General features: G+C 41.4%; 1 protein-coding gene across 1 annotated transcript in view; it reads left to right on the top strand.

The window, feature by feature from the left end:
- The window catches only part of OSBP2 (oxysterol binding protein 2), a 173749-nt gene that overhangs the window by 35916 nt on the left and 110356 nt on the right, over positions 1 to 27477 (top strand). Inside the window, exon 2 of the mRNA XM_072141998.1 lies at positions 5836 to 6044. Within this exon, the coding sequence (XP_071998099.1) occupies positions 5836 to 6044 (209 nt within the window). The remainder of the gene's footprint in view (positions 1 to 5835; positions 6045 to 27477) is intronic.

The following is a 27477-nucleotide window of genomic DNA, read 5'->3' as shown; positions in this document are numbered from 1 at the left end:
TGCCACCTCTTTATACACTGGGGCCTCAATAGATCAGACTTGTTTTGCCACACATGCAACAGATACATACAGTACAAGAACTCTCCATTATTGGTGCTGTAAGGCCCAGTTTACTCCTGCATTCAGACCTCCATTATTAACACTAAATCAATAATAATGTAGGTGTAACATATCAGTTACATTGTCCATTGATTTCAGAGGACTTTTAACGGCTTCCATTATGTAAGTAGAATAATCTGCGTTACTCACTTTACATTAGCTCTGCATCTTAACCATTGTGTCACAGAGCTGTTTCTACCATATTTGCAACTTGGTGCACTAGTTTTTGACTTTACAGTACATTCTCTATTGTTCCCAAATAAAAAGTAAAAAATAAGAAAAGTTTTTTTTGCCTGATCTTTCTCTTGTGTAGTGTGGGAGATCAATCTATCATCTCTCCTTAAATAGACTACCCCCAGGACATCTCGGTGTAAACAGCAAAAAAGTTGAACCAGACCACCCAGAACAGACTATGGCCAACACCAGGTCCCTAAACTAGACTATGTCTGACACCGCTGACCACCTCATCTGGACATGACTAGTGGTTGCTATATTGTAAAAACTTCAAATATGAAATTTTTTATTTTTAGTATTTATTTTTAGTATTAAACTGGGGCTCCACTTAGCAGGGGCTCTGTTTTATACAGATTACAAATATCAGTGTTCTTATAGTAACATTGCGTAGGATCACTGTTATCAGTGATCTGTATATACAGACATGCAGAGAAGACAGGCAGGGCTCACATCCGAACTGCTGCAGGTCATATGACCAGATATCAGCCCCTTATACTGAAATTATCCACATGGGACTATTTTTGAAGAGTAAAAAACTGACTGCACAAGTGTTAAAGACGCTTGTACAGGCATAAATGTGACCTCTGCTTTCAGATCATTAGTGTAGCTAATAGTGGATCATAGGTGGGCAACACTTGCCCCCTGCACATATCGCAACAGAAGGTAGTTTAAATTATCTGTCCTGGAGGGACATACCTAAAGGGTTTTCTCACACGCATAGGCTGACACTGTGACTATAAGATCCTGTCACAGATCAGATCTTACAGGCACTGCTTTTGAGGTCCTGATCTGACATAAGGGCTGCCACAGTAACAATCGGCGCCCCCCAAAAACATGGGAGAGGACATTTAAATGCAGTGATCACACTGACCTTGGCATTTAACTGGTTAAACACCCATGATCGGAGCTCGATCCGACTGTGGGTGTTAAACTGGGGTGTCAGCTGTTAGGTACAGATGACACCCTGTGTATACAGATGCCAACTGAGCTCTGATGACGAGCTGAACCGGCATCAGCTCAGCGTCTGATAAATCCGTCAATGAGCGTGAAGTGGTTCAAAGTTATCTCAAATGATAGTTTCACTTAAACACAGTGACAAGAATATCTATTGATGAAACAAGGAGTCTTGGGTTCCTCACAAAACGGCAGCATGCTGATTACTGTTTGGTGCTGATGTTCTGCAGGGGATTTCTTGTATCATATATCTCTATCATACTTGCAGTCCTGTCCCTGTCACTATAGTCTCTCCTCAAATTATAGCCCTCGGGGTGCACCGGTGTGACATCACATTTTCTAGATGTTTCCCTTCATTTTTATGTTTCTGTGTTATCCATCAGCGTTAAGTTCTTTCAAAATTATTAATTCATGTACCGGTAGTTGCATTATCTATAATGGTTTTGTATATCTGAGCACTTGAGACTATAAACCTTGCAATGATTAAGAACTGAGGAGCTTGAAACGTGTAAGCGGTTTATTCCCGGTGTTCTGCTTTTAAAGTGAGTTAATACATTGGGATCACTAATGAATCGGTGAGGGTTGGATTACGACAATGCTTGTATGATGCTGGAGTGCTGCTTCAAGGGCTTTGTGTATGACAGAAACTATTATATATATAGGGATCAGAGAGAACTGCAGCTTATATTTTACATCAGTAATAATGGTATTGTGATAAATCTTCTAGCACACAGCCTGTGTACCCCGGCACTTCTGCTGTGTACCCTGGCACTTCTGCTACACACATATACACTCACTGGCCACTTTATTAGGTACACCATGCTAGTAATGGGTTGGACCCCCTTTTGCCTTTAGAACTGCCTCAATTCTTCGTGGCATAGATTCAACAAGGTGCTGGAAGCATTCCTCAGAGATTTTGGTCCATATTGACATGATGGCATCATACAGTTGCCGCAGATTTGTCGGCTGCACATCCATGATGCGAATCTCCCATTCCACAACATCCCAAAGATGTTCTATTGGATTGAGATCTGGTGACTGTGGAGGCCATTTGAGTACAGTGAACTCATTGTCATGTTCAAGAAACCAGTCTGAGATGATTCCAGCTTTATGACATGGTGCATTATCCTGCTGAAAGTAGCCATCAGATGTTGGGTACATTGTGGTCATAAAGGGATGGACATGGTCAGCAACAATACTCAGGTAGGCTGTGGCATTGCAACGATGCTCAATTGGTACCAAGGGGCCCAAAGAGTGCCAAGAAAATATTCCCCACACCATGACACCACCACCACCAGCTTGAACCGTTGATACAAGGCAGGATGGATCCATGCTTTCATGTTGTTGACAGCAAATTCTGACCCTACCATCTGAATGTTGCAGCATAAATCGAGACTCATCAGACCAGGCAACGTTTTTCCAATCTTCTACTGTTCAATTTCGATGAGCTTGTGCAAATTGTAGCCTCAGTTTCCTGTTCTTAGCTGAAAGGAGTGGCAACCGGTGTGGTCTTCTGCTGCTGTAGCCCATCTGCCTCAAAGTTCGACGTACTGTGCATTCAGAGATGCTCTTTTGCCTACCTTGGTTGTAACAGGTGGCGATTTGAGTCACTGTTGCCTTTCTATCAGCTCGAACCAGTCTTCCCATTCTGCTCTGACCTCTGGCATTAACAAGGCATTTCCGCCCACAGAACTGCCGCTCACTGGATGTTTTTTCTTTTTCGGACCATTCTCTGTAAACCCTAGAGATGGTTGTGTGCGAAAATCCCAGTAGATCAGCAGTTTCTGAAATACTCAGACCAGCCCTTCTGGCACCAACAACCATGCCACGTTCAAAGGCACTCAAATCACCTTTCTTCCCAATACTGATGCTCGGTTTGAACTGCAGGAGATTGTCTTGACCATGTCTACATGCCTAAATGCACTGAGTTGCCGCCATGTGATTGGCTGATTAGAAATTAAGTGTTAACGAGCAGTTGGACATGTGTACCTAATAAAGTGGCCGGTGAGTGTATGTGTGTGTGTATAGCAGAAGTGCCAGGGTACACAGGCTGTGGGCTAGAAGATTACAATACCATTATTACTGATGTAAAATATAAGCTGCAGTTCTTTCTGATCCCTGTTATCTTCTCATTGTATTCGTGCAGCAGTCTGTAATTGAACATTTTGACTTCTAACCCCATTGTTCCTGCTCATGTACATTGTAATTCAGATCTCCAATAAAGCATATTTTAGTGGAATGGAGACTTAGAATGGAATGTTAGAAGCTATTGATTATCTTACGTCACTGTCTTCATGTGTCTTAATGTATTTTCATGATTAAGCCCATTTATAGTAACATGTACTACCCCAGAGGTATTCTATATCGCATGGATCAGCGAATGGATATTTCTACCTGTTAGAAAAAAATTATTAAACTCTTAAAGGGATTAACATTGTGGTTAGATGCCCACCAGGATCTGGGGGAAACTGCAGATAAAAGTAGCTTTGTAATCGATGTACAGGCAGTCCCCGGGTTACGTACAAGATAGGGTCCGGAGGTTTGTTCTTAAGTTGAATTTGTATGTAAGTCGAAACTGTATATTTTATAATTGTAGATCCAGAAAAAAAATTTTGGGCCCCAGTGACAATTGGAGTTTAAACATTTTTTGCTGTAATGGGACCAAGAATTATCAATAAAGCTTCATTACAGACACCTTACAGCTGATCATTGCAATCTAGGACTATAGTAAAGCATTCAGAAAGCTTCACCAGAGATCAGAGGGGTCTGTCTGTAACTATGGGTTGTCTGTAAGTCGGGTGTCCTTAAGTAGGGGACCACCTGTAATATCTAGGCTACCCCTACACACAATGCAGAATATTGACATGGACTGTGGATATTATATTTCACAACATATTAATGTTCTTCGGCATAATGTGACACATATCTACCATGAATCCGAATATATCACTTCAGATTGTGGGATGGATTTTACATGCGCATTTGGTACAGAGAGTGTGCATCCATTTGTATCCAGCCTAAAACACCGAAGATGATTGGGATAGATAAGCAAAAAGAAGAAATGGGCTGTATCAGTATTACGGCACCTACAAGCTTGGAATTGGGGTTGGGGGTTGCGTCCCTTCTGCCTGCTTTCAATCTGCTGTTTCAGGACCTTTTGGAGGACCTGAAATGGCTCTTGTTTAAATGTGTATTGAGAGCAGGAAGAGATGTATGAGAATTTCTAATGGGTTTAGTTCCTTCTGAGTATAAAGATTAATGGGTGGTTTGGGTGGCATGGGCTCCCTAGTATGCTTGGGTCCTGGGCTACCGCCCAAACCTCCCATATTATAATCCACAACTGACTATATGGTATCAATATTAGATTGTTAGAGGTCTCATGAAACTCGGGATGGGGAGCTAAGTAATAAATGTCTACCATCAGATAATCTGATGGTAGATGTCATTTAAAGAAGTTTGCCAATGAAAGAAAGTTCTCAAATTTTATTCCCCTAGTGATGTTTACACAACTAACACAAATGTTTAGACATTTCATGATCCTTCTGTGCTACAAGATGCTGTGTGTTGACAATGTGCTTAGAACACCAGAGGAGGGGGTTATCTACCCTTTTTATTTAGCTTCTCGACATTCACTAGTATCTGACACCGAAAGAGAGATGGGACAGATCAGAGATAATGGGGCAGATATACTTACCCGGTCCATTCGCGATCCAGCGGCGCGTTCTCTGTGCTGGATTCGGGTCTGGCCGGGATTTATTAAGGCAGTTCCTCCGAAAAGCATCGGAACGGAGTTCACCAAGCCGGGCTGAGTGAAGGTGAGTGCAAGCTCCGCGGCAGATTTATTTTTTTTAAATGCAGCGGTTTTTCCGAATCTGTCGGGTTTTCGTTCGGCCACGCCCCCCGATTTCCGTCGCGTGCATGCCAGCGCCGATGCACCACAATCCGATCGCGTACGCGAATCGGGCCCTTAGTAAATGACCCCCAATGAGATCCATGAGATGGATATAACACACAATGATACTCTCAGCTTCCCTAAATCTGAACTATAACATACACATAGTCAGCTCTGCTACATGCCTCCCTCCCCTTCTATAAAGATCTTATCTGTAGTTTGTAGTGTCATTCTCTACACGCTGCTTGCTGGCTTAAAGTGTCTGTGTGTGAGCTTGTCTTGTAATGCAGGAGAGAGGAACTGGATGCAGACAGCAAACTGCATCCTGCAGATAGGAGAAGCTATTCATGTCAGGAATCTGCCTGCCCATCCATTCAGAAAATTTGTGGTGGAATCCCAGAGCAACCAAAATTGTATACCCCGGGACAGATAGAGACAGGTCTGAGTTATATCTATGAAATGCTGTATTTTTGTTAATAACATTGAATTAGAGAATGTGTGTCATTTTGTTATCCTGAGTATATTCAAAAATCTTGTCTTCATGCTTAGTGCTGCAAAAAGACTGTCTCAAAATCTTTGCCGTTACTTTGTAAAACTTTGATACCTCATGCTTTGGTTCGTTAATTTACATTATTTCACAATCTGTCATCCTCTAGGACACAGGCCGAGATGGCCCATACTTGCCGAGGAACCATTAACCTGTCTACAGCTCATATTGACACTGAAGATTCCTGTAACATTGTGCTGTCCAATGGTGGCCGCACATATCATCTCAAGGCAAACTGCGAAGTGGAGAGACAACGATGGGTCACAGCTTTAGAACTGGCTAAAGCCAAGGCTGTCCGCATGATGAACAACCAGTCAGGTAGTGTTCTGCACAGTTCAACTAAGAAAATCTTTTGTGGCAAAAGAATTAGTGAATTTTTGAACACACTTTGAGTGCAATGTCCAAAGAATATTTGTCATAATGTCACATTTTTTTCTATATATAAACTCAAGAGGTAGATTCCAAAGGATGTTACTCCAAGAAAAGGGACATTTGGGAGGCGCGGTTACAATTTTGCAGTATTTGGTCCCAGTTAGAGCTGTCACTTTAAAATACCTCTGCACAGCAAGTCCTGGGCTGTCTGGGACTGCAGGAAGATACCTGGAGTTCTCTCTGGTGATGGCCTGAGTGCCCACAGAAAGGGCTCCGAGTGCCACCTCTGGCACCAGTGCCATAGGTTAGCCATCACTGGCCTAGATATATGTATTAAAGGGAACCTGTCACCAGGGACCTCATTTTCATTAAAGACAAGTTGCAGAAGCCCATGACACCTGCAGTGCAAAAATGCCTCTCTGCCTTTTATAAGCATTTGCATTACAATATAATTGTTTGTTATAACTTACCTTGCACCCTGTATATTATAGCCAACACCCAACCGCGGCTTGCAAGGGTCTTCTGGCTGTCTTCAGGACCTGGCTGTAACATACTGAGCATGCGCATCTATAGCTGCTATAACTCATAACTAAGTTACAGCAGCTAGATGTTGTGATGTGATCATTGGACCATGTAAGGGTTATTCCTCTGTTTTTGTGATGATATCCCATCGGGGGGGAAACGTGCCATGTTGGGAGAAATCTGATATCCCACAATTTAATACTTGCCTGTGGTAACTATCCCTCTACCTAAGTCTATGATACGGCCATCTTTTGAGAGAGACAGGTTCCAGTCGGGGTGGCAGCTGATCAGGGCTCCGGCTACGAAATGACATAGGGCATCGCAGGCTGGACTTTAGGACCTAACAGGGTTAGTCACCTCATAAATTAGGTGATTTTCCTTGTGTACTTTTTCCTATTTTCTTAGTGCCCTTTGGCCTTTGATATTTTCTATACATTCTTCTATCCTGCTCATAAACATGATGTACAACAGAACCAGCGTGCTCCACTTTGGTTGATAAAAAAAAAATTTAATTTCTTTTTTGCTAACACTCTTCCATTGAGCACCTAGATGTATTATTTTTATCAGCCTTTATAAACTCTTCTTTCAAGGAAGCCATAAGCATCTCATGATTTATTACTTTTGTAGTGCTGCTCTGTTTATTGCAGCGCTACACAGAAATTGTCCCCATGCTCATCAGTCATTGTTACCTTTGGGGGCACATCCCAATTGCCTTACCTGAAACACATATATATAAGACCCCGTTTAAATGAATCACATTTAATGGATATTTACTTACAAGGGAAGAGAAACTAAAACTGTGTAAAAGTTAGACATTGCCAAATTAGCCTAGACCATGGGTTTCAAACACAAGGCCCCCGGGCCAAATCCGGCTTACATCCTTGTGCTATCCGGCATAGCTCTGGCGATCTGCCCCAATGCTTCTCACGACGGGAATGCACAATAGGGGCACGGTACCTCTGATACTCCCCCGCTGCTGTTGTTTTCCCTCAGTGGGACAGGGGAGGGGCAGGAGTTGCATTGTGGCTGATGTTGGGCACTGTGGCTGCTAGTGAACTGGGGCAGTGTGGATGCTGGGGGGGCATTTGGGGCATTGTGGCTGCTGGGGGGCACTGTGGCATCAGTTGGGGGCTCTATGGGCACTATGGCTGCTGGGGATGAAGGATTGTAAACTAAGCCCCCTGGCATACCGGTGTGTGCCCCTTCTGGCAGGATCCACTCTTCTTTAAGCTTTTTGTGCTCTGGTTTTTACAAAAAAGGCTTTAAAAAATATGCAAGGGAGTCTTTTTTTTTCTTAAAAACCAGGGCATCAGAAGCTCCAAGAAGAACAGATGCTGACACCAGTATGTCAGTGATCTGGGTGTACAATCCTTCATCCTGGTGGTAGATGTCCTTTGAGCCTTTTAAAAACTTTCTAAAAATGTGGCTTAAACATGTTAGACTTCTAGTGCATCTTAGATTATCTCCTCAGCGTGTCACTCCTAAGGGAGTTGTCTAAGAAGTGCTCTCTTGGTATTCCCTGTTTGACCACAAAGTGCAGATTTGGTCTTTGCTACGTTAAAGAAGACCAGTGACCCATAAAAAGGCATTAGGCACTAAAGTAAGCAGCTCCTAGTGGTACAACAGATGTAGTAGTGTTACACTGCTAGTGTTATCGGAAACTTCTGATAAAGCTAGCAGACACTGCCGCACTGTACAATGGAAACGCCTGACTACGCTGTTAGTGCTACAGTGTATTCATGAGGGGGCGGGACTAGGAGGGTGTGACGACCACATAAAGCTCGGCAGTCACTGACCGCCTATGGAGTGGATGGGGTGGTCCAGGAGAGAAGCAGCGCCTGAAGCAGACCCCCTCATTAATATGCTTACAGCGCGGACCGGCGTTCATTATACAGCGCGGCAGTGTTACAGTGTATACAGTGCTAGCTTTATTGGAGGGTTCTTATAACGCTAGCAGTGTAACACTTCTACATCTGAGATAGCGCTAGGAGCTTCTTGCCTTAGTAAGCAGCTCCTAGTGCCTTTATATGGGTGACAGGTCCTTACATAAAAATATGTAAACATATTATGGTTATGCAAAGTTATTCAGTGAGGCATGTTACAATTTGTTTTTCATGGGTAGAATCAATCATATTGTGGAAAATATCCGCCACCATCCCAATGCTCAGGTTTTACAAAGTCTTTTTGACTTTTTGTGAGTGAGATCACAGTTGACTTATGTTTTGATTTCGCCCTGCAGTATGTACAGTATGAAGCCCATAACTCTCCATTACTGGTACCGCAGTTATAGCCACGCTTACGACTTTAGTTTTATTATAACTATAAGCTGCCGTTAATGTAATTTATGTCCACCATATTCCTTTCTATTACAGGAGGCAGAAAATCAGTTCAGTAGCAAAAAAGTTCATGAAGTAGATCTATAGGGATTCAGCATATTTAATCATCTTTTAGTCAAGACAATTGATTTTTATTTACTTTCAATAATCTGATGTCAGGAAAGCCTGTGGATTTGAGTAATGAGATATTTCATCATAGAGCTTCTGTCTAATGAGTATCTGGATTTCTATAAAAGGATAGTGCACTCCTTGTTTGGTGTGTTAATAGAGCATGAGCAGCCAAGCTGGAAATTTGGGCAGGAATGTCCACTTGTGCATTGTATGCACTGTGCCTAACCACACTGTTTGCATGCACAATATAAGACTAAGCGGTCATGTGTGTGGAAACTCCATACAAAACCTGAAGTAGCACATTTAGACCCTTTGCTGTGACACGTATACATACTGTATACTGTTCTGGTGCCTGACACGTCGTGACCATGCGCTGCTGCAAGGAAGGGGAATCTGCATCGAGAACTACTTGAGAAAGTAGTTTCCCGATGGTAGATTTCTTTTAACTCATATTCTGTCCATTTCCTTCTGATCCTCCTTGAGACGAGAAACCAGAGTTTGTGAATATTACTCAAACTCTAACAGATATTGGGTTATAAGGGTTGTACGTTTGTAAGGGGTATTGGCTATTTCATAAAATCGTTTATCTGACTGCTGTTACAGGTTAGGGGATAATAATTTGATGGGTGCTGGGACCCCCAACTATTACAAGAGCGCAGGCCCTATTCTCAGCAATTGAATGAAGCTTCAGGCCATGCTTGCGTCCTGCAGCTATATTCAAAACTATGCGAGCACCGGAAATTGGACAGGAGCTTAACAAGCATATTAAGTAAATAAATAATACATTGTCAAGGCATCCATTTGGAGATCTGGGTGAGATAAGTAGTTGGGACATACTGTAGTACTCCAGCTGCATTTCTACTATTAACTGTGGCTATAGTGCAATCTATGCCATTTCCTAATTTGGGATATTAATGTTGATGCTTGGCAAGTGATCAGGGGAGAACCATCAGAACATGGAAATGAGGTACCGTATATTCCGGCGTATAAGACGACCTGGTGTATAAGACGACCCCCCTACTTTCCTGTTTAAAATATAGAGTTTACCCCTTTTCCAACGCATACAAAACACCGGTAAAAATAAAAAAAAATTTAACATGGTCCTTTTTTTAATTTAAATTCTTATGACATGCAGGTATATAGCAGGAAAACTGTCGCTCATAAACATAAGGCATACAACAACAACATTACCATGGTCCATTTTACTGTAAATGTTACCATACTGTACCTTAAATTTTTACTTTATTAAATATTCCATGCCATGTACTCAGAAGCGGTAAAAAAATGCAATGAAAATGGTGAAAAAACGCATTTGCGCCATTTTCTTGTGGGCTTGGATATTACGTCTTTCACTGAGCGCCCCAAATGACATGTCTACTTTATTCTTTGGGTCGGTACGATTAAGGGGATACCAAATTTGTATAGGTTTTATAATGTTTTTATACATTTACAAAAATGAAAACCTCCTGTACAAAAATAATTTTTTTGATTTTGCCAACTTCTGGCGCTAATAACTTTTTTATACTTTGGTGTACGGAGCTGTGGGTGGTGTAATTTTTTGTGAAATTTGATAATATATTCAATGATATCATTTTTAGGACTGTACGACCTTTTGATCACTTTTTATAGATTTTTTTATATTTTAAAAATGGCAAAAAAAGTGCCATTTTCGACTTTGGACGCTATTTTTCGTTTCGGGGTTAAACGCATTGAAAAAACGTAATCATATTTTGATAGATCGGGCATTTTCGGATGCGTCGATACCTAATGTGTTTATGATTTTTACTGTTTATTTATATTTATGTCAGTTCTAGGGAAAGGGGGATGATTTGAAATTTTAGGTTTTTTTATTACAATTTTTTTTTTAACTTTTTTTTATTTTTATTTATACTATTTTTCAGACTCCCTAGGGTACTTTAACCCTAGGTTGTCTGATCGATCCTACCTTATACTGCCATACTACAGTATGGCAGTATATGGGGATTTTCCTCATTCATTACAATGTGCTATCAGCACATTGTAATGAAGGGGTTAAAACGAAATAGCCTCGGGTCTTCGGAAGACCCGAGGCTACCATGGAGACGGATCACCGCCCCCGATGACGTCACGGGGAGCGGCGATCCCAGGTAAGATGGCGGCGCCCATGTGCTGCTATCTTTTTGAGGCTGCCGGCAGCTTTGCCGGCAGCCCACGCTGTGAAAACACCCGCGATCGGTGCTAGCGCGTGAGCCCTCTCCATGCACCGGGACCCGACCGCCGCCGTGAATACACAGCGGGCAGTCGGGATTACCGGCGTATAAGACGACCCCAGAGAAGACAGAAGATTTTTCTGTCTTCAAAAGTCGTCTTATACGCCGGAATATACGGTAAATATTGTCTAGATTTGGACTTTGAACGCTACTGGTTGAAGTTTTCCCTGAGTTAGGGTACATTTAGACAGCCGCTAATCTGGTGCAGGCAAGCACATGGTCGGGAAGAGAAGGTGGGAGGGGTGAGCGCTGCTTACCCTCCCCCTCCATAGGCAAAAGAGTGGCCCAGTCTGCCCACATTTAGGACATGTCCTATATTTTGTGGCGCAAATAGTGGCAATTGGTGGTTGACTGAATCAGGCAATTAATCTGAGGAGCTAAAGTTCATAGATTGACATGTGTCCATAAACTCCCTAACTGTTGGGCTACATGCACACAGCCAGCTCATAAGGAGAATCCCCATAGGGAGGTCATACAGGCATGTGGAGGTCACACACACTTCTGAGCCTCATTTCCTTGTCTTGTGGTATTTCCATTGGATTCAGTATTATTACATTTATAGACCACCATGGGCTGTACATTTTTTCATTGAGCATTTTTATGTTTTATTGTTCTCGACAAATTCCACTATGTTATAATACAGAATTGAACTATAATATTTTAATGGGTTTTTCCGTGAAATATAGTCATGTAGTCATGTTTACACAATAATTTTTCACCCCTCACTTGGAAATTTTACTCAGTTTTATTGCTGTTTTAGCTCCTATAACTCAGTGATGGTCAGTGTTAAATTCCAGATTGTGGGTGGGGACACTCTAAGCAGAAAATTCATGATCCCTTTGTGCTATGAGATGCTGTGTGCTGACAATGTGCTTAAATTATCAGTGTCCAGGGTTTATCTCCCTTTTATTTGGCTTCTCAACATTCTACTAGCATCTGACACATACAAAAAGAGAGATGAGAGATCAGAGTCTTGAGATTGATATAAGAAACTAAACCACGCTCAGCTCTGCTGTCTCACCAAATTAATAAAACAAAGTCAGCTCTTCTATGTCACCCTGAGAGAAGCTGTTGATGTCTTCTCCCTATGGCTGCTAGAAGCACCACTGAACCAGAAAGTGTCTGTAGTGTGCTGTCTGCCTCCTACCCCTCCACCTTCTCCTCCAATGTAACCTAAGCTTAGAGGGAATTGCCAGAAGATTTACGGTCTGATCCAGGGACAACCTCCAGGACTGAGAGAGACAGGTTGGAATGTGAAATGCTGCATTTTTGTTAACACATTGGGGTTCATTTACTAAGGGCCCGATTCGCGTTTTTGCAACGGGTTAACCGAATTTTTCAGTTTTGTGCCGATTTTCCCTGTATTGCCCCGGGATTTTGCCGCATACGATCGGATTGTGGCGCATCGGCGCCAGCATGCACGGGGGGCGTGGCCGTAAAAAAACCCGATTTTTTTTTTTTTTTTTTTTTTTTTTAAAGTGTCGCTCGGCACGCACTTCCCTTCACCCACGATGGCTTGGTGAACTTCAGTGCATTCCGATGGTCTTCAGCGCAGCAGCGACACCTGGTGGCATCGGAGGAACTGCCTTAGTGAATCCCTGCCGGACCCGAATCCACCGCAGAGAACGCGCCGCTGGATTGCGAATGGACCGGGTAAGTAAATCTGCCCCATTCTCTAGTTCAATATTATTTTATTATGCTAAGTATATTTAAAAATTTTGTCTTCGTGGGAATACCCCATTAATTCCTTGAGATCTAGGCTGTGGTGTTTTAGTGTTCCTTATTTTGTTTATTTTTTAGCAGACTACTGCTGCTACCATGTATATTGAAGACAATTCTTGCAGTGCACACTACCAAACAATTTAGTGTTGACTTTTTGAATACTTCCTTCACAATGCCTCATAGCAAGTGCCATTCTTGATATGCAAGTCATTCTTCATTATGCTCTGCACATACTTATACATCTGTAGGTCAAGGAATTATAGCAAAAGCTTCTGGAACATATTTTACCAGGCAGCATTTTGAGTCTTCAATGTCATGGAGAGGAAGGGTTTAATTCTCTCAGTAGCTCTCTGTGTCCTTGGCGGGTGAGAACAAAGGACCAAATTACACTGAAACAGTAAAGGCTTTGTCATACAAGCTCCTTCTTTTTTGTGTTATTGCAATTGTTTAAGGATATTATTTCATTGCATAATGAGAAAATTGACTTGCTTTTTGTGGCAGCTTGTATCGGCAGTTTCCCATTTCCCTAGGGTAAATTGGGAGCACTGTGGGTTAGTAAACCAGATTAGCACTTTGCTGCTATAGACTCATGTTCATTTGGTTTTCATTTCATTACAAAAAGCAGCTTTGTGAGGTGTTATCCAGCAGTTCAGCAGAGTAAAACAAGGTCTAGAAGCAAATACAGGGTTGGCATTTTCAGTACATTAACTTAATTAGACACATATTCTCCTCTTCTAGCTTTTCACAAGCAGCCACCTATATAATAGAGTATATATTGTACCTCTATCTCCTTTCTGTCTGGCTCTAACGCCTTCACCTGTGCCCCCCATCTAAAAGAATTATACAACTTCCAATCCAACTCACCCCTGTCAGCCTCTTCCCCGTCTACCTGTTTTACAGTCATTCAATTTACAATATTACCAATGATGTAAAAGGCCATTCATGACCTGAATTCTTGATACATTGATGACCGTATATTCCAGTGTCCAGCCTTTATAAGACCTACTTGTCTATTCCTCACCTGAAAGCCCACCTCCTCATATGAACTTGCAATAATCCTGCTGCCTCTATACCAACATGTGAGCACTTTCAAAACTTACCTACTCTTTACCCCTTCTTTTAGAATGGGGAGGGCTTTAAAAAAGAAAAACTTACCTCCTGTGGCGCTCCCGGTCTCCATCGTAGCTGCCCCCTATTTGTTTACAGGAGCACTGCACCTCCGCTCCAGCAACTTCCGGGGTCCTGGCATGCCCACCCATCCCTATGTCCTAGCATGCCCACCCATCCCTATGTCCTAGCACTGTATCAGGAAAGAGAACGGGAGCGTCGGAGGAGGTTTATTTTTTAAAAAGCGCTCCCCAGCCCAAATGCTAAGTTTTTTAAATAGTCGGACAACCCCTTTAGGTGAGCATTAAGAAAACTTTCCATGAACCAGTTGACGGCGCTGTCCTGTACAAATATGGCGCTCATCATTAAGGGGTCAATGTTGAAAGCAAATTTTATTTGCTAAAGTGTGCACAAAAGATGACAAGTCTTCTAAGAAAATATCTAATAATCTTATATTGAAATATTGAATTGTTTGTGAAAAAAAGAGAAATATTGAAGGACACACATTTTGCATAATTTTTTTTTACATTATGGGATGAATATATTTCTATTTTTCTATTTTTACTACATGTAATATATAGTTGTGATGTTGTGTTCAGTAAATGGCAATACTTCTGTTTTTTTGTATTTTTTTTTAATAATATTAATGTTCTGCATAAAGAATTTATATTTCATTTCTTGTTTTGTGCCTCTATCACATTCATGTCAATAAATGTGTCATTGATTTATTCCTTTCATTTTGTTCCGTCATTTGTCCGTTCTTGTTTCACATATTTGCATGTATTCAAAGGAAAAATGAAAAGCCAAATATGCAATAGATTGTAATCCCACCTTCAAATGGAATAAACAACTAGGTTATCCAGATACAGACAATATCCAGTGTCCATTGACAACTGTGCAGAAAATTAACAAGTCAGTTTTATCCAAAATAATTTATCTGACTATTTAATAAAAAATTTGGGGTCAATTACGTTCTCGCTAGAGCTGGACTAGACAGGAGGTAATCTATCTGTTCACATCAAAGCTCAGTATACAAGTCAGCGGAGAAGGGAGGGGGGGAATAAGCTGATGGTGAGTGAGAAGAAGATGCAGGCACATCAGAGTATACATGCCTTTTAAATGTTGCAGCACACAACCAGCACAGCAAAGCTGGCAGCAGCATATTACAGCTGGCGGCGAATGGGCATCACCATCTTGGGTTAGAGCCTCGCCCTCTGCCGTGTCTTCAGAAGGTGATGATCAGGACCTCTCATTTAACCTAGATCTGTACAGATCGTGTACAATATTGCTACATATGCAATGTGTGGCAGGAGTGGTATTGCAGCAAAGACGTACCGGTAACACCCGCGATCGGTGCTAGCACCGATCGCGGCTGTTATAACAGCGATCGCTGCCGGGAAAGCTGGGCGCATGGGCGTCGCCATCTTGCCTAGGATCGTCGCTCCCCATGACGTCATCGGAGAGCGGCGATCCGTCTCCATGGTAGCCTCGGGTCTTCCGAAGACCCGAAGCTATTTCATTTTAACCCCTTCATTACAGTGTGCTGATAGCACATTGTAATGAATGAGGAGGAAAATCCCCATATACTGCCATACTGTAGTATGGCAGTATATGATACTATCGTACAGACAACCTAGGGTTAAAGTACTCTAGGGAGTCTGAAAAATAGTAAAAATATTTTAAAAAAAGTTACAAAAAAAATTATAATAAAAAAACCTAAAAAATCAAATCACCCCCCTTTCCCTAGAACTGACATAAATATAAATAAACAGTAAAAATCATAAACACATTAGGTATCGACGCGTCCGAAAATGCCTGATCTATCAAAATTTATTAACGGTTTTTCAATGCGTTTAACCCCGTAACAGAAAATAGCGTCCAAAGTCAAAAATGGTACTTTTTTGCCATTTTGAAAAATATAAAAAAAATCTATAAAAAGTGATCAAAAGGTCGTACAGTCCTAAAAATGATATCATTGAAAATAGTATCAAATGTCGCAAAAAATGACACCACCCACAGCTCCGTACAACAAAGTATAAAAAAGTTATTAGCGCCAGAAGATGGCAAAATCCGAAAAAAAATTTTTGTACAGGAAGTTTTAATTTTTGTAAATGTATGAAAACATTATTAAACCTATACAAATTTGGTATCCCCTTAATCGTACCAACCCAAAAAATAAAGTAGACATGTCATTTGGGGCGCACAGTGAAAGCCGTAATATCCAAGCCCACAAGAAAATGGCACAAATGCGTTTTTTCACCATTTTCACTGCATTTGGAATTTTTTTCCCGCTTTCCAGTACATGGCATGGAATTTTCAATACCATCACTATGAAGTGGTGAGTGGTGGCAAGGCTGAAGAATCCACATCAACGGCACGCCATCACTTGGAAAGCTCTTTATTGTTATTATTAAAAGGTGAACTATGCGTTTCGGCGCTGTACTAGCACCTTCGCCAGGTTCAAAATAATAAAACATAGAGTGACCACTCTATGTTTTTATTATTTTTTTATTATTTTGAACCTGACGAAGGCGCTAGTACAGCTCCGAAACGCGTAGTTCACCTTTTAATAATAACAATAAAGAGCTTTCCAAGTGATGATGCGCCGTTGATGTGGATTCTTCGGCCTTGCCACCACTCACCTGTTCCAGCCGCGGGATAGAACATTGGATGCCTAATCCTCGTGGACCCACAGGCAGCGCATCACATCAACACACTACATGCTAGGCTACAAGATAGCCGCAAGGTGAGCACCTTAAAATTGTAGTTACAACAACTGTTATTCTAATACTACACCTGAGTCGCGCACTTTGGCTTTCTCCCTCTTCTTCCTGATTCAGTGAATCGGTCCACCTCTTGTCTATCACTATGATGTGCAATCTGTTACGCAGAAAACAAGCAGTCACAGAGCTCTTTACGTGTAAAAATAAAAAAGTTACAGATTTTTGAAGGTGGGGAGTGAAAAATGGAAATGAAAAAACAGGAAAGGGCTCGGGCCTTAACCGGTTAATTTAATGTCCACAGCAGAACACCCTTAATGAAATGTCCACAGTAGAGCCCACCTTTAATTCAATGTCCACAGCAGAACACCCTTTAATGAAATGTCCACAGCAGAACCCTCCTTTATTGAAATGTCCACAGCAGAACCCTCCTTTATTGAAATGTCCACAGCAGAGCCCTCTTTAATGTAATGTCTACTGCAGTGCTCCCCTTTAATGAAATATACACAGCAGTGTCCCCCTTTAATGTAATGTCTACTGCAGAGCTCCTCTTTAATGAAATATCCACAGCAGAGACACCTTTAATGAAATGTCCACAGCAGAGCCCCCTTTTTAACGTAATGTCTAATGCAGAGCTCCCCATTCAATGAAATGTCAACAGCAGAGCTCCCCTTTAATGCAATATATCCCCAGCAGAACCCCCCTTTAATGAAATGTCAACAGCAGGCACGTGACAGCCACATCCAGCGCTGCAGTCTCATTCTTGCCATTATATACTCCAGTCACATCTAGAGCTGCAATCAACTATCTACTGCTAGGTCATCTCAGATGACTGCAGCTCTGGCTGCGGCTGGAGTGTCAATCTGCCATTATCAATCTTAGTATAAGTCAGCTTATGTACAGTGCCTACAAGTAGTTTTCAACCCCCTGCAGATTTAGCAGGTTTGATAAGAAGCAAATAAGTTAGAGCCTTCAAATTTCAAACAAGAGCAGGATTTATTAACAGATGCATAAATCTTACAAACAAAAGGTGTGGGGGGGGGGGGTGCTGAGGGAACAGAGTGGCAGAGTGAGACAGTCTAACGGTCTGCAGCACGGAGAGGCTCTGGGAACCACCCCAGTAGCCTTTCAGGCTCATTAGCATAATTTTAAAAGTTGATTTTAGAAGGAAGGAGACAATGGATAACAAATATAAGATTATGGAATCTGTGACCACGATTTGCCTACTTTAACTGCTAAAATATTTAGTATTATGCCTACACATGTCACCCATACCTTTGTTTTTATGGTCCAGCTGCTCCATCAATGCTAAAACATAACTGCAAATAGGCTGCAGTACATTGGCTGAGCACCGCAGGACCCCGGCTCCATATCTTGCTGGACCCAGCAGTGACAAAGCTGAAGGGAGAAGGGGGTGGAGATGTGGCAGGGGGCGTTGTTATTGCTATGACGACTAGGGTGCTCTGCTAACGCCACCCCAAAGCACTTCAAAGACTTAGGGGGTTTGAACAGTGTTAAATAACATAGCAGTTAGTTTAGGTAGGTAAAACATGGTGACATAAATATTGTAGCAAGTCTCTATGTTTCCTGATACAGCCAGAACCAGCTATTCAAGTATTACTGTAGACTGCTCTGGCAACTGCAGCCTCTACATCTCCACTGACCACCATAATACAATTTAGGGGTCAGAGGCCATTATGGAGCCAATGAGTGCCAGAAAATCGGCATGACTTGACACCACTGACAAAGTCGTGATAAGTCACGACAAGGTGTACATTTTTCAAGAAAAAGTCTTGGTGGTGTTTTATACATCTGATAACTGGCCCCATTACCATAGTGGAAATCAAAATAGGGTAATAAGACCCAATCAAACACATGGGGGGTCCATGCTGATATAAAACCATACATTTTCATGTGAATAATGAAAGATGAAACCCACTATGGATCCACTGCAGGAAAGTGACATGATGTGGAAATCTGCAGCTTCTTTAGTTTCTGAACAAAAACATATTCTGCCAAGATGGCTCCATGTGGAACGTATTTTGCTTTTCCACTGTGTATGAAGGATTTATAACAATGTTTTTAAATGTAATAATGGATGTTTACACAAAGTTGCATTTGAAAAGATATATTTGCAGTTTTTTTGGTTCCTTATCGGGGAAACATATTTACATTACAAGTCTCACTTGTAAACTGCAATTGTCAATGCATTTTGATGCACATTTTGATATAATTAACCTGTTTTGCAGACTGAAAAAGTTACAGGGCAGAATGTTAGATCTGTTCACACCTTCTCCCACTAGATGGCGCTATTGCTGTACAGCTTTTCCAAGCAATTTTTCCAAATCCAAACAGCAGAATTTCTCTCAAAATCAAACTTTTTTTTTCTTTCCATCTCTTTCTCATTTTTCATTTTGTTTCCAAAAGTTAATTCTTTATTTAAATATCATAATTCAGTATTGATGTACAGTCACACTGTAACTCCTGTTTATATACTCATATTACGGATATTTATACCTACATTCCTGGGGAGATGACTTTCTGTTTGCTATGGCCCATGTATGCTCATCATGTTCCCCTTTGGTCCCTTTATAATGGGCCCTGCAAGACCAATCCTTATGTGCGTTATTCACTGTGCATATTGTCTCTCAATTTTCTCTTTCATAAAGTATGTTGATTTATGAAAATACCATACAAACAGATTTGCATAATAAATAAACTCACAAAGATACAATTACATTCTAGAATAATATAAACCCATAAACTCCCACCTGACCCACCCTATTCTATGGATGGAATTAACTAAGGGGAGATGGAGAGAGACAAGAAAGGGTTATATATATATAATATATATAATTTTTTTATTTTCTTTTTCTTCCGCAGTATGACTAGGAACAACTGGAACAATGCCTCCCTTAATATTACATACTTGCATGTTTTGTGACCTCTCAGACTTATCCGGGACATGTTTCAATACATTTCACACTTTTTAGTGAGAAACAGAATCCCAATAGGTTAGCAATAAAAACAATAAATAAAACTAAAAAACTATTATGTATACATGCCATTGGCCCATAATATATACAGCTATATACATCTGTTATAATCAAAATATAATCACTTTTATAGACAATATTTTTAATTCACCCCTAAAAATAGAAGAAATAAATAGAATTGAATTTCAGTGTCACAGGGGACAACTTGCTTGTATGATTAGTAGGGTTAGTATATCAAAGCATTATAAACAGACACGACAGATAGCCATGCAAGGTATGGGGATCTTTCTTTGACCACTCTCAAACTATCCTAGTGGATAAGGAGAATGTTTTGTCCTGACGGACCCCTAGCAGGAATTCCAGGATCATAAAACTAAGATCATGTGTATTAAATCCCTTAAAAGGGTATGCGACCCTCTGTATATTATGCAATTGTAGGGTGCCAGTGTGGCTACAGAGGCCTAATGTCTGCCTGCAATGTAATACAAAATGAAGAAAAGGTTATAGATGGGAAAAAAACCTATTTGGTATGGCTATGTTTGTAACACCCCAAACTCCGAAATAGGGTTTAGTACTATGAAACAGTGTCCTCATACAATTACATTGATAGATAAATAGCTTCATTCCTGGATCCTAATTTATCAATGGGACCAAGGAAACAACCTGAAAAGCCTGTGTATAGTATGACGGTGTGAGAGTGAGGTATAAGTGCTGTTATATTGTATGTGCATTTTAGCATTATGTAGCCATATGTCATGAAAAAATTATATGGACCGAATAATAATAGTTTACTTTTATATCATGTTTTTAAGATCCTTTGTTTACACTCGTTGTGGAAGGTGATCGTGTTTAGGACCTGAAATGTATAGTCACCGAGGAGCGCTTCATCCTTATTCACAGCTGCAATTGTTTGTACATTGCCCTTAAAAGCTGGAAAGTGCCTGTTACATTGTTGTCACTGCCTCATTAATAATACAAGAGAATTGCTATCAGGAGAGGCTCTGCCTATTATCTCCATTCTACTCTGAAACTGTATTTACTGGACCCCAGAGAATGAAGTCAGAGGTCTGTGCTGGTATTTGTTTATGAAGCAGTCATTCTACCTGGATAAGGCCCTACTGGGATTTACAATCATGAATCCCCTGAAACATCAGGCGTCCTCAGTGGTAATGATTCTATCAATCTTTGTAAAATGTAAGACAAATGGCCTTAAAGTGGTTTTCTAGTATGCTTTTCTAGCAATGCTTTTAACTAAAATAAAAGTTACCTACAGGATGTACACTCACCGGCCACTTTATTAGGTACACCTGTCCAACTGCTCGTTAACACTAAATTTCTAATCAGCCAATCACATGGCGGCAACTCAGTGCATTTAGGCATGTAGACATGGTCAAGACAATCTCCTGCAGTTCAAACCGAGTATCAGTATGGGGAAGAAAGGTGATTTGAACATTGCATGGTTGTTGGTGCCAGAAGGGCTGGTCTGAGTATTTCAGAAACTGCTGATCTACTGGGATTTTCACGCACAACCGTCTCTAGGGTTTACAGAGAATGGTCCGAAAAAGAAAAAACATCCAGTGAGCGGCAGTTCTGTGGGTGGAAATGCCTTGTTGATGCCAGAGTTCAGAGGAGAATGGGCAGACTGGTTCGAGCTGATAGAAAGGCAACAGTGACTCAAATCGCCACCCGTTACAACCAAGGTAGGCAGAAGAGCATCTCTGAACGCACAGTACGTCGAACTTTGAGGCAGATGGGCTACAGCAGCAGAAGACCACACCAGGTGCCACTCCTTTCAGCTAAGAACAGGAAACTGAGGCTACAATTTGCACAAGCTCGGAATTGGACAGTAGAAGATTGGAAAAGCGTTGCCTGGTCTGATGAGTCTCGATTTCTGCTGCGACATTCGGATGGTAGGGTCAGAATTTGGCGTCAACAACATGAAAGCATGGATCCATCCTGCCTTGTATCAACGGTTCAGGCTGGTGGTGGTGGTGTCATGGTGTGGGGAATATTTTCTTGGCACTCTTTGGGCCCTTGGTACCAATTGAGCATCGTTGCAACGCCACAGCCTACCTGAGTATTGTTGCTGACCATGTCCATCCCTTTATGACCACAATGTACCCAACATCTGATGGCTACTTTCAGCAGGATAATGCGCCATGTCATAAAGCTGGAATCATCTCAGACTGGTTTCAGAATGGCCTCCACAGTCACCAGATCTCAATCCAATAGAGCATCTTTGGGATGTGGTGGAACGGGAGATTCGCATCATGGATGTGCAGCCGACAAATCTGCGGCAACTGTGTGATGCCATCATGTCAATATGGACCAAAATCTCTGAGGAATGCTTCCAGCACCTTGTTGAATCTATGCCACAAAGAATTTAGGCAGTTCTGAAGGCAAAAGGGGGTCCAACCCGTTACTAGCATGGTGTACCTAATAAAGTGGCCGGTGAGTGTATGTCCGTGGTGTAATGTGGGGGCACAAAAAAATGCCTTTGTATGACTACATTCAGTACTTGTTTGCTTCATCCCTGGCATAAATTGAACCATAATAATAATAATACATAATTAATAATTCAGTTCTGTGAAGTCGGGAAGTCAAACCTCCGACTCCAACCCCTCAATTTCCCAAACTTTGACTCTACCATAAATGTACTCCACAACTCCAACTACATAGTCCTGTTTACCTGGTCACTTTTGCAGTGCTGAGATACTGTAAATGCAGACATTCACTCACAGTGCCTGATTAATCTATAGCAGAGGAGCTTCACTCCTGAGCATGTACATAAAATTCAGCCACATTTATCTCAACTAAAATGAGGATCAGGAGTGCACAAGCCACACCGACAGGCGGCATGCAGCCTGTCACGCCTGATAGAATTGTTCATGGGTACAGGAGGCCGGGTAGCAATGGGTGCAACTGAGAAGTCCTCGTGTCCTCTCCTGCTGTTCCGCTTTGTGTCCTGATTCCTGACTCGGGTTGTGTTTGTCAAAACCCAGGGCTGAGCGGCCGCAGGAAAGGACCCAGGAGTGGTAAGTACTTGTCCGCTGTACTGTACTGCATCCAGATTTATATTTTTGTCTGCTCCGGGTTCTCTGGTATTATTAGTTTTATGCTCCAGAATTTGTCGGCTCTAGGGAGTCTCCAGTATATAGCGCACACAGATTACGCAGCACTGCACAAGGCATGTCAAATTGGTCCCTGTCCCCATGGGGCTCACAATCTAAACAACCTAACAGTATGTTTTGGAGTGTGGGAGGAAACCGGAGTACCCGGATGTTGACCTGGGTGGGACTTGAGCCCAGGACCCCAGCGCTGCAAGGCAGAAGTGCTACCCACTCAGCCAGTGGTATTTATTGCTGTACTGTGGTATTTATAATTTCTGGGTTGCCATTTTGTGCTGTACTGTGGTGATTGGTGCATCTAGGGTGCTGGTTACTGATGCAGCCCCTTACAGTTGAACAGTTTGGCTCTTAGACCTGTAAAATGCTGCTCACCCCTGGCCTAAATCTTTAGATTAGGAATAGAACAGACATTTAAAGGAAATTTCACAATGTTTATAATTTATTATATGTTTGTGGAGTCTGTCTATTTTTATCAGGAGTTTATAAGGTACACTGGTCTCTTTTCCAAAGAACTGCATGGAGTAGGAGATAATTGCATTGGATAGTCATATGTATTAGATCAATGGGAGTCCAACTATTGTCAAATAGAGTGTTTTAGTGCACTGGGTGCACTTCATTCCAGATAGGAAAGACACGGGTATCATTGACATCATCATCATGACAGTAGTTGTCATACTTGTTCCATTTATTGACTGTCTTCTAATGGTATCCATGAAAGCGGAGGCATATTCAAAAAGCCTAACACAGAGTTACTGTATATAGATGTTTTTTGTACCACGGCATTATTTTGTACTTCAATGCAATTGATGCAATTTTCTTACATGGCCAGTAGATGGCTCCTGTTACCAAACTATACGCAGTCATGTATCATGGCACAAAAGAGAAATACAGGCGTGTGCTATAGAACCAAAGATAGGGGTTTCTGAGGAAACACTGCCACTGCATCCACTAAGTGTTCGAAGGAATTCTTGAAAGGATATTTCATATTCTACCTGAGGGCACTAGTAGTTTAGTGGGGTAAAACCTGGAGTCAGGTCTCTTTAAAGGCGCTTACTGAGTCGCTCCTTAAAAATGTTTGAGAATCACACACTCATTTCCTAGATTTCTGGGGAAAAAAAGAATTATTAAAGAGGACCTGTCATCCTAAAAAAACGCACTAGGAGCTGCTTACTAAAGTAAACAGCTCCTAGCGCTACCCCATTATTAGCAGTGTTACACTGCCAGCTTTATCAGAACCTTTCGATAAAGCTAGCAGACACTGCAGCGCCATTGCCTGAGAATACCGGACCGAGGGGTCCGACTATGAAGCTGACGGAAATTGCTGCGCTCGGTGATCTCCGTCATCACCATAGAGATTATTGGAGCAGAACAATCATGTACGGCCAGTTAGGCCTATCTTGTGGATAGAACGTAACTTGTGTTCGTGGGAAAACCCCTTTAAGCTTTACCTATCATCAACATACACTGTTAATTTCCCGCATTTTTAAAATGCTGATACTACAATTCACATGTAAATCAAAATTTATTAAAGGGGTATTCTCGTCTGGACACTCACATTTAGTTTCATTAATTTGCCATATATAAACATTTCTTCAATTGGATGTTATTAAAAAAAATGTTCCTGTGTGAAGATAATTTCTCATAAATGTAGCCATGTTGTCCCTTAGAAACGAGATAGCTTCCTCGAATACGGCCACCTCTGCTGGAGAGATTGCACAAAGAAACGAAAAGTTTTTGTATATGAAATGTCCGGGAGTTACTGCATGTCTCCCAGCCGTCCTGTGGTAATGATCGCTGAATCCTGGTGGTCCGGCAGGACTCTATAGCGCATGTCTGCCAGAGTGTGACGTGGTCGTGGTCGTATCCGAGGAAGCTATCTGGTTTCTAAGGGACAACATGGTGACATTTATAGTAAATTATATTCACACAGGAACATTTTTTTTATTAACATCCAATTGAAGAAATGCTTACATATGGAAAATGAATTTAATTAAATGTAAATGCCCAGATGGGAATACCCCTTTAAATGTTTGTCCTCAGAAGCATGACATTACAAACGGGGACGTAACTACAGCGGTAATTGCCATAGCAGCTGTTATGTGGCCTACAGTACCAGGGGGCCCTTATATCCAGCCTATACACCCTAATATGTATTTAACATTGAACATCTTCCATAGTATACAGCATGAATCTACAGCTCAGATAAGAAATGTCAGGGGAGAGGAAGGCAGAACAACATAGTGATCTCCAATTCCTGCAGTCTATTTCCCTCATGTGGTCTGCAACTACTGGGACAGATCTGTGTAAGTGTGTAAATGTATATATAGGCCGTCCTCTACTTAAGAACACCCGACTTACAGACGACCCCTAGTTACAGACGGACCCCTTTGCCCCCTGTCACCTCTGGTGAAGCTCTCTGGATGCTTTACTATAGTCCCAGACTGCAATGATCAGATGTTAGGTGTCTGTAATGAAGCTTTATTGATAATCCTTTGTCCAATTACAGACAAAAAGTTTGAAACTCCAATTATCACTAGGGCAAATTTTTTTTTTTTATCTGGATCTACAATTATAAAATATAGTTTCGACTTGCATACAAATTCAACTTAAGAACAAACCTATGGAACGTATCTTGTATGTAACCCGGGGACTGCCTGTATCAGTGCATAAATGTGAGTATGTGTGTATGTGTATGTATGTATGTATATTATATATTTTTGATGGGGAAGGGACCCCATTTAGATGTCTGCTATGTGGCCTCTATGTGTACAGGCAGTCCCCGGGTTACGTACAAGATAGGGTCCGAAGGTTTGTTCTTAAGTTGAATTTGTATGCAAGTTGAAACTGTATATTTTATAATTGTAGATCCAGACAAGAAATTTTTTGGCCCCAGTGACATTGGAGTTTAAACATTTTTTGCTGTAATGGGACCAAGGATTATCAATAAGGCTTCATTACAGACACCTTACAGCTGATTATTGCAATCTGGGACTATAGTAAAGCATTCAGAAAGGTCACCAGAGGTCAGAGGGGTCTGTCTGTAACTATGTGTTGTCTGTAAGTCGGGTGTCCTTAAGTAGGGGACCGCCTGTACTCTGTCTTTTCTACCTAGGCCCCTGATTACAAGATAACATTTAAGCCATAATAGGTGCACCCTTATATAGGAACACACAGGGCACGGTCACACGTTCCGCTAGTGTTGCATTCATAAGGTGCACAGGAGGTGGGCCTCAACCCAATCGCATATGCGTTGCCTGGGAAACGCATGCAATCGATAACATGATCGTTTGCGTTTCTCTTTTTCCCAAGAGCTGTCTCTAGAATTTTCTTGGGACAACTACTGTTATCTAACTGTATGTCTGACAGCTGAGTGTAGTTCCTCCTGTCCAACAGCATAAGGAAGGGCTGTCATTTACCTATTGCTATTTTGTCCTGACAAGGCGAATAAATTGTGGAACTGGATCAATGGTCACATCTCAGGTATAACAGCACTCCAGAGGTAGAATTGTGCAAACAGATAAGTGGATTTATTCCATATTCAAAGCGACGTTTCGGCTCAAAGTGTGGACCTTCCTCAAGCTAAATACATATAGTGACAATCTCATATACATAGCAGGTATGGAGTGTCACATGACACAAATCACGCTCTTCCTAAACAAAATGCTATAGTGCAATCAAGTCTGGATACATTGTAACAAAATATATCTAAATACACATATTTATGCCGACACATATGTATAAAAGTGAAATCAGTATATTTAAAAAACATTTTTTCACTGTGAAGAAATATTGCTGTGATATATCAGTGTTCTGTGGCGATCAGTACATAAAACAACACTCTGAGTTAAAAACATGCCCTTTCGGGGCGATGGACGTGTTTTCCCGCCGTCTTCCGTGTTAGAAATACAGCCGATCACTGTCGGCACAATCATAAACATGCGAGTTCGGCCGTGAACCGCACAATTGAACGCAATAGCGGACGTATTCACTGTGCTTGCGCAGTACTATTCCACAAGCGCATAACATCTAACTGTATAATCTAAATGTTCTCAAAATAAACCATGCTATATCTATGGATCACTGAAAAATAGGAAGAAAGGAAAAAAGGGGAGAAAAAAAACAAGTGTCAGAATGGAATAACACAAGCAATTCCAAGGTCATATGGGAGGGATGAATACACACTCAAGTCCCAAAACATTCTAACCGCATCTGCCGCATATTAGTGGGGAACACTGACCTTTGTGGACCTATGGAATAAATCCACTTATCTTTTTGCACAATTCTACGTCTGGAGTGCTGTCATTACCTTTCTATGTTCTATTTCTGAAGGACCTGAAGCCCGGCCCTGGTTAGCGTGCACATTTTTGTGTGTGTATATATATATATATATATATATATATATATATGTGTGTGTGTTATATATATATATCTTATCAGATTTGTTTTAATGCAATAGATGAAATAACAAAAAGCCTCAGAAAAGCCCAT

The sequence above is a fragment of the Engystomops pustulosus genome, chromosome 1 (assembly GCF_040894005.1).
Source record: "Engystomops pustulosus chromosome 1, aEngPut4.maternal, whole genome shotgun sequence".
NCBI classification, from domain to species: Eukaryota; Metazoa; Chordata; class Amphibia; order Anura; family Leptodactylidae; genus Engystomops; species Engystomops pustulosus.
Note: the sequence above shows the minus strand (reverse complement) of the source record. Positions and strands in the feature narration are given on the sequence as shown.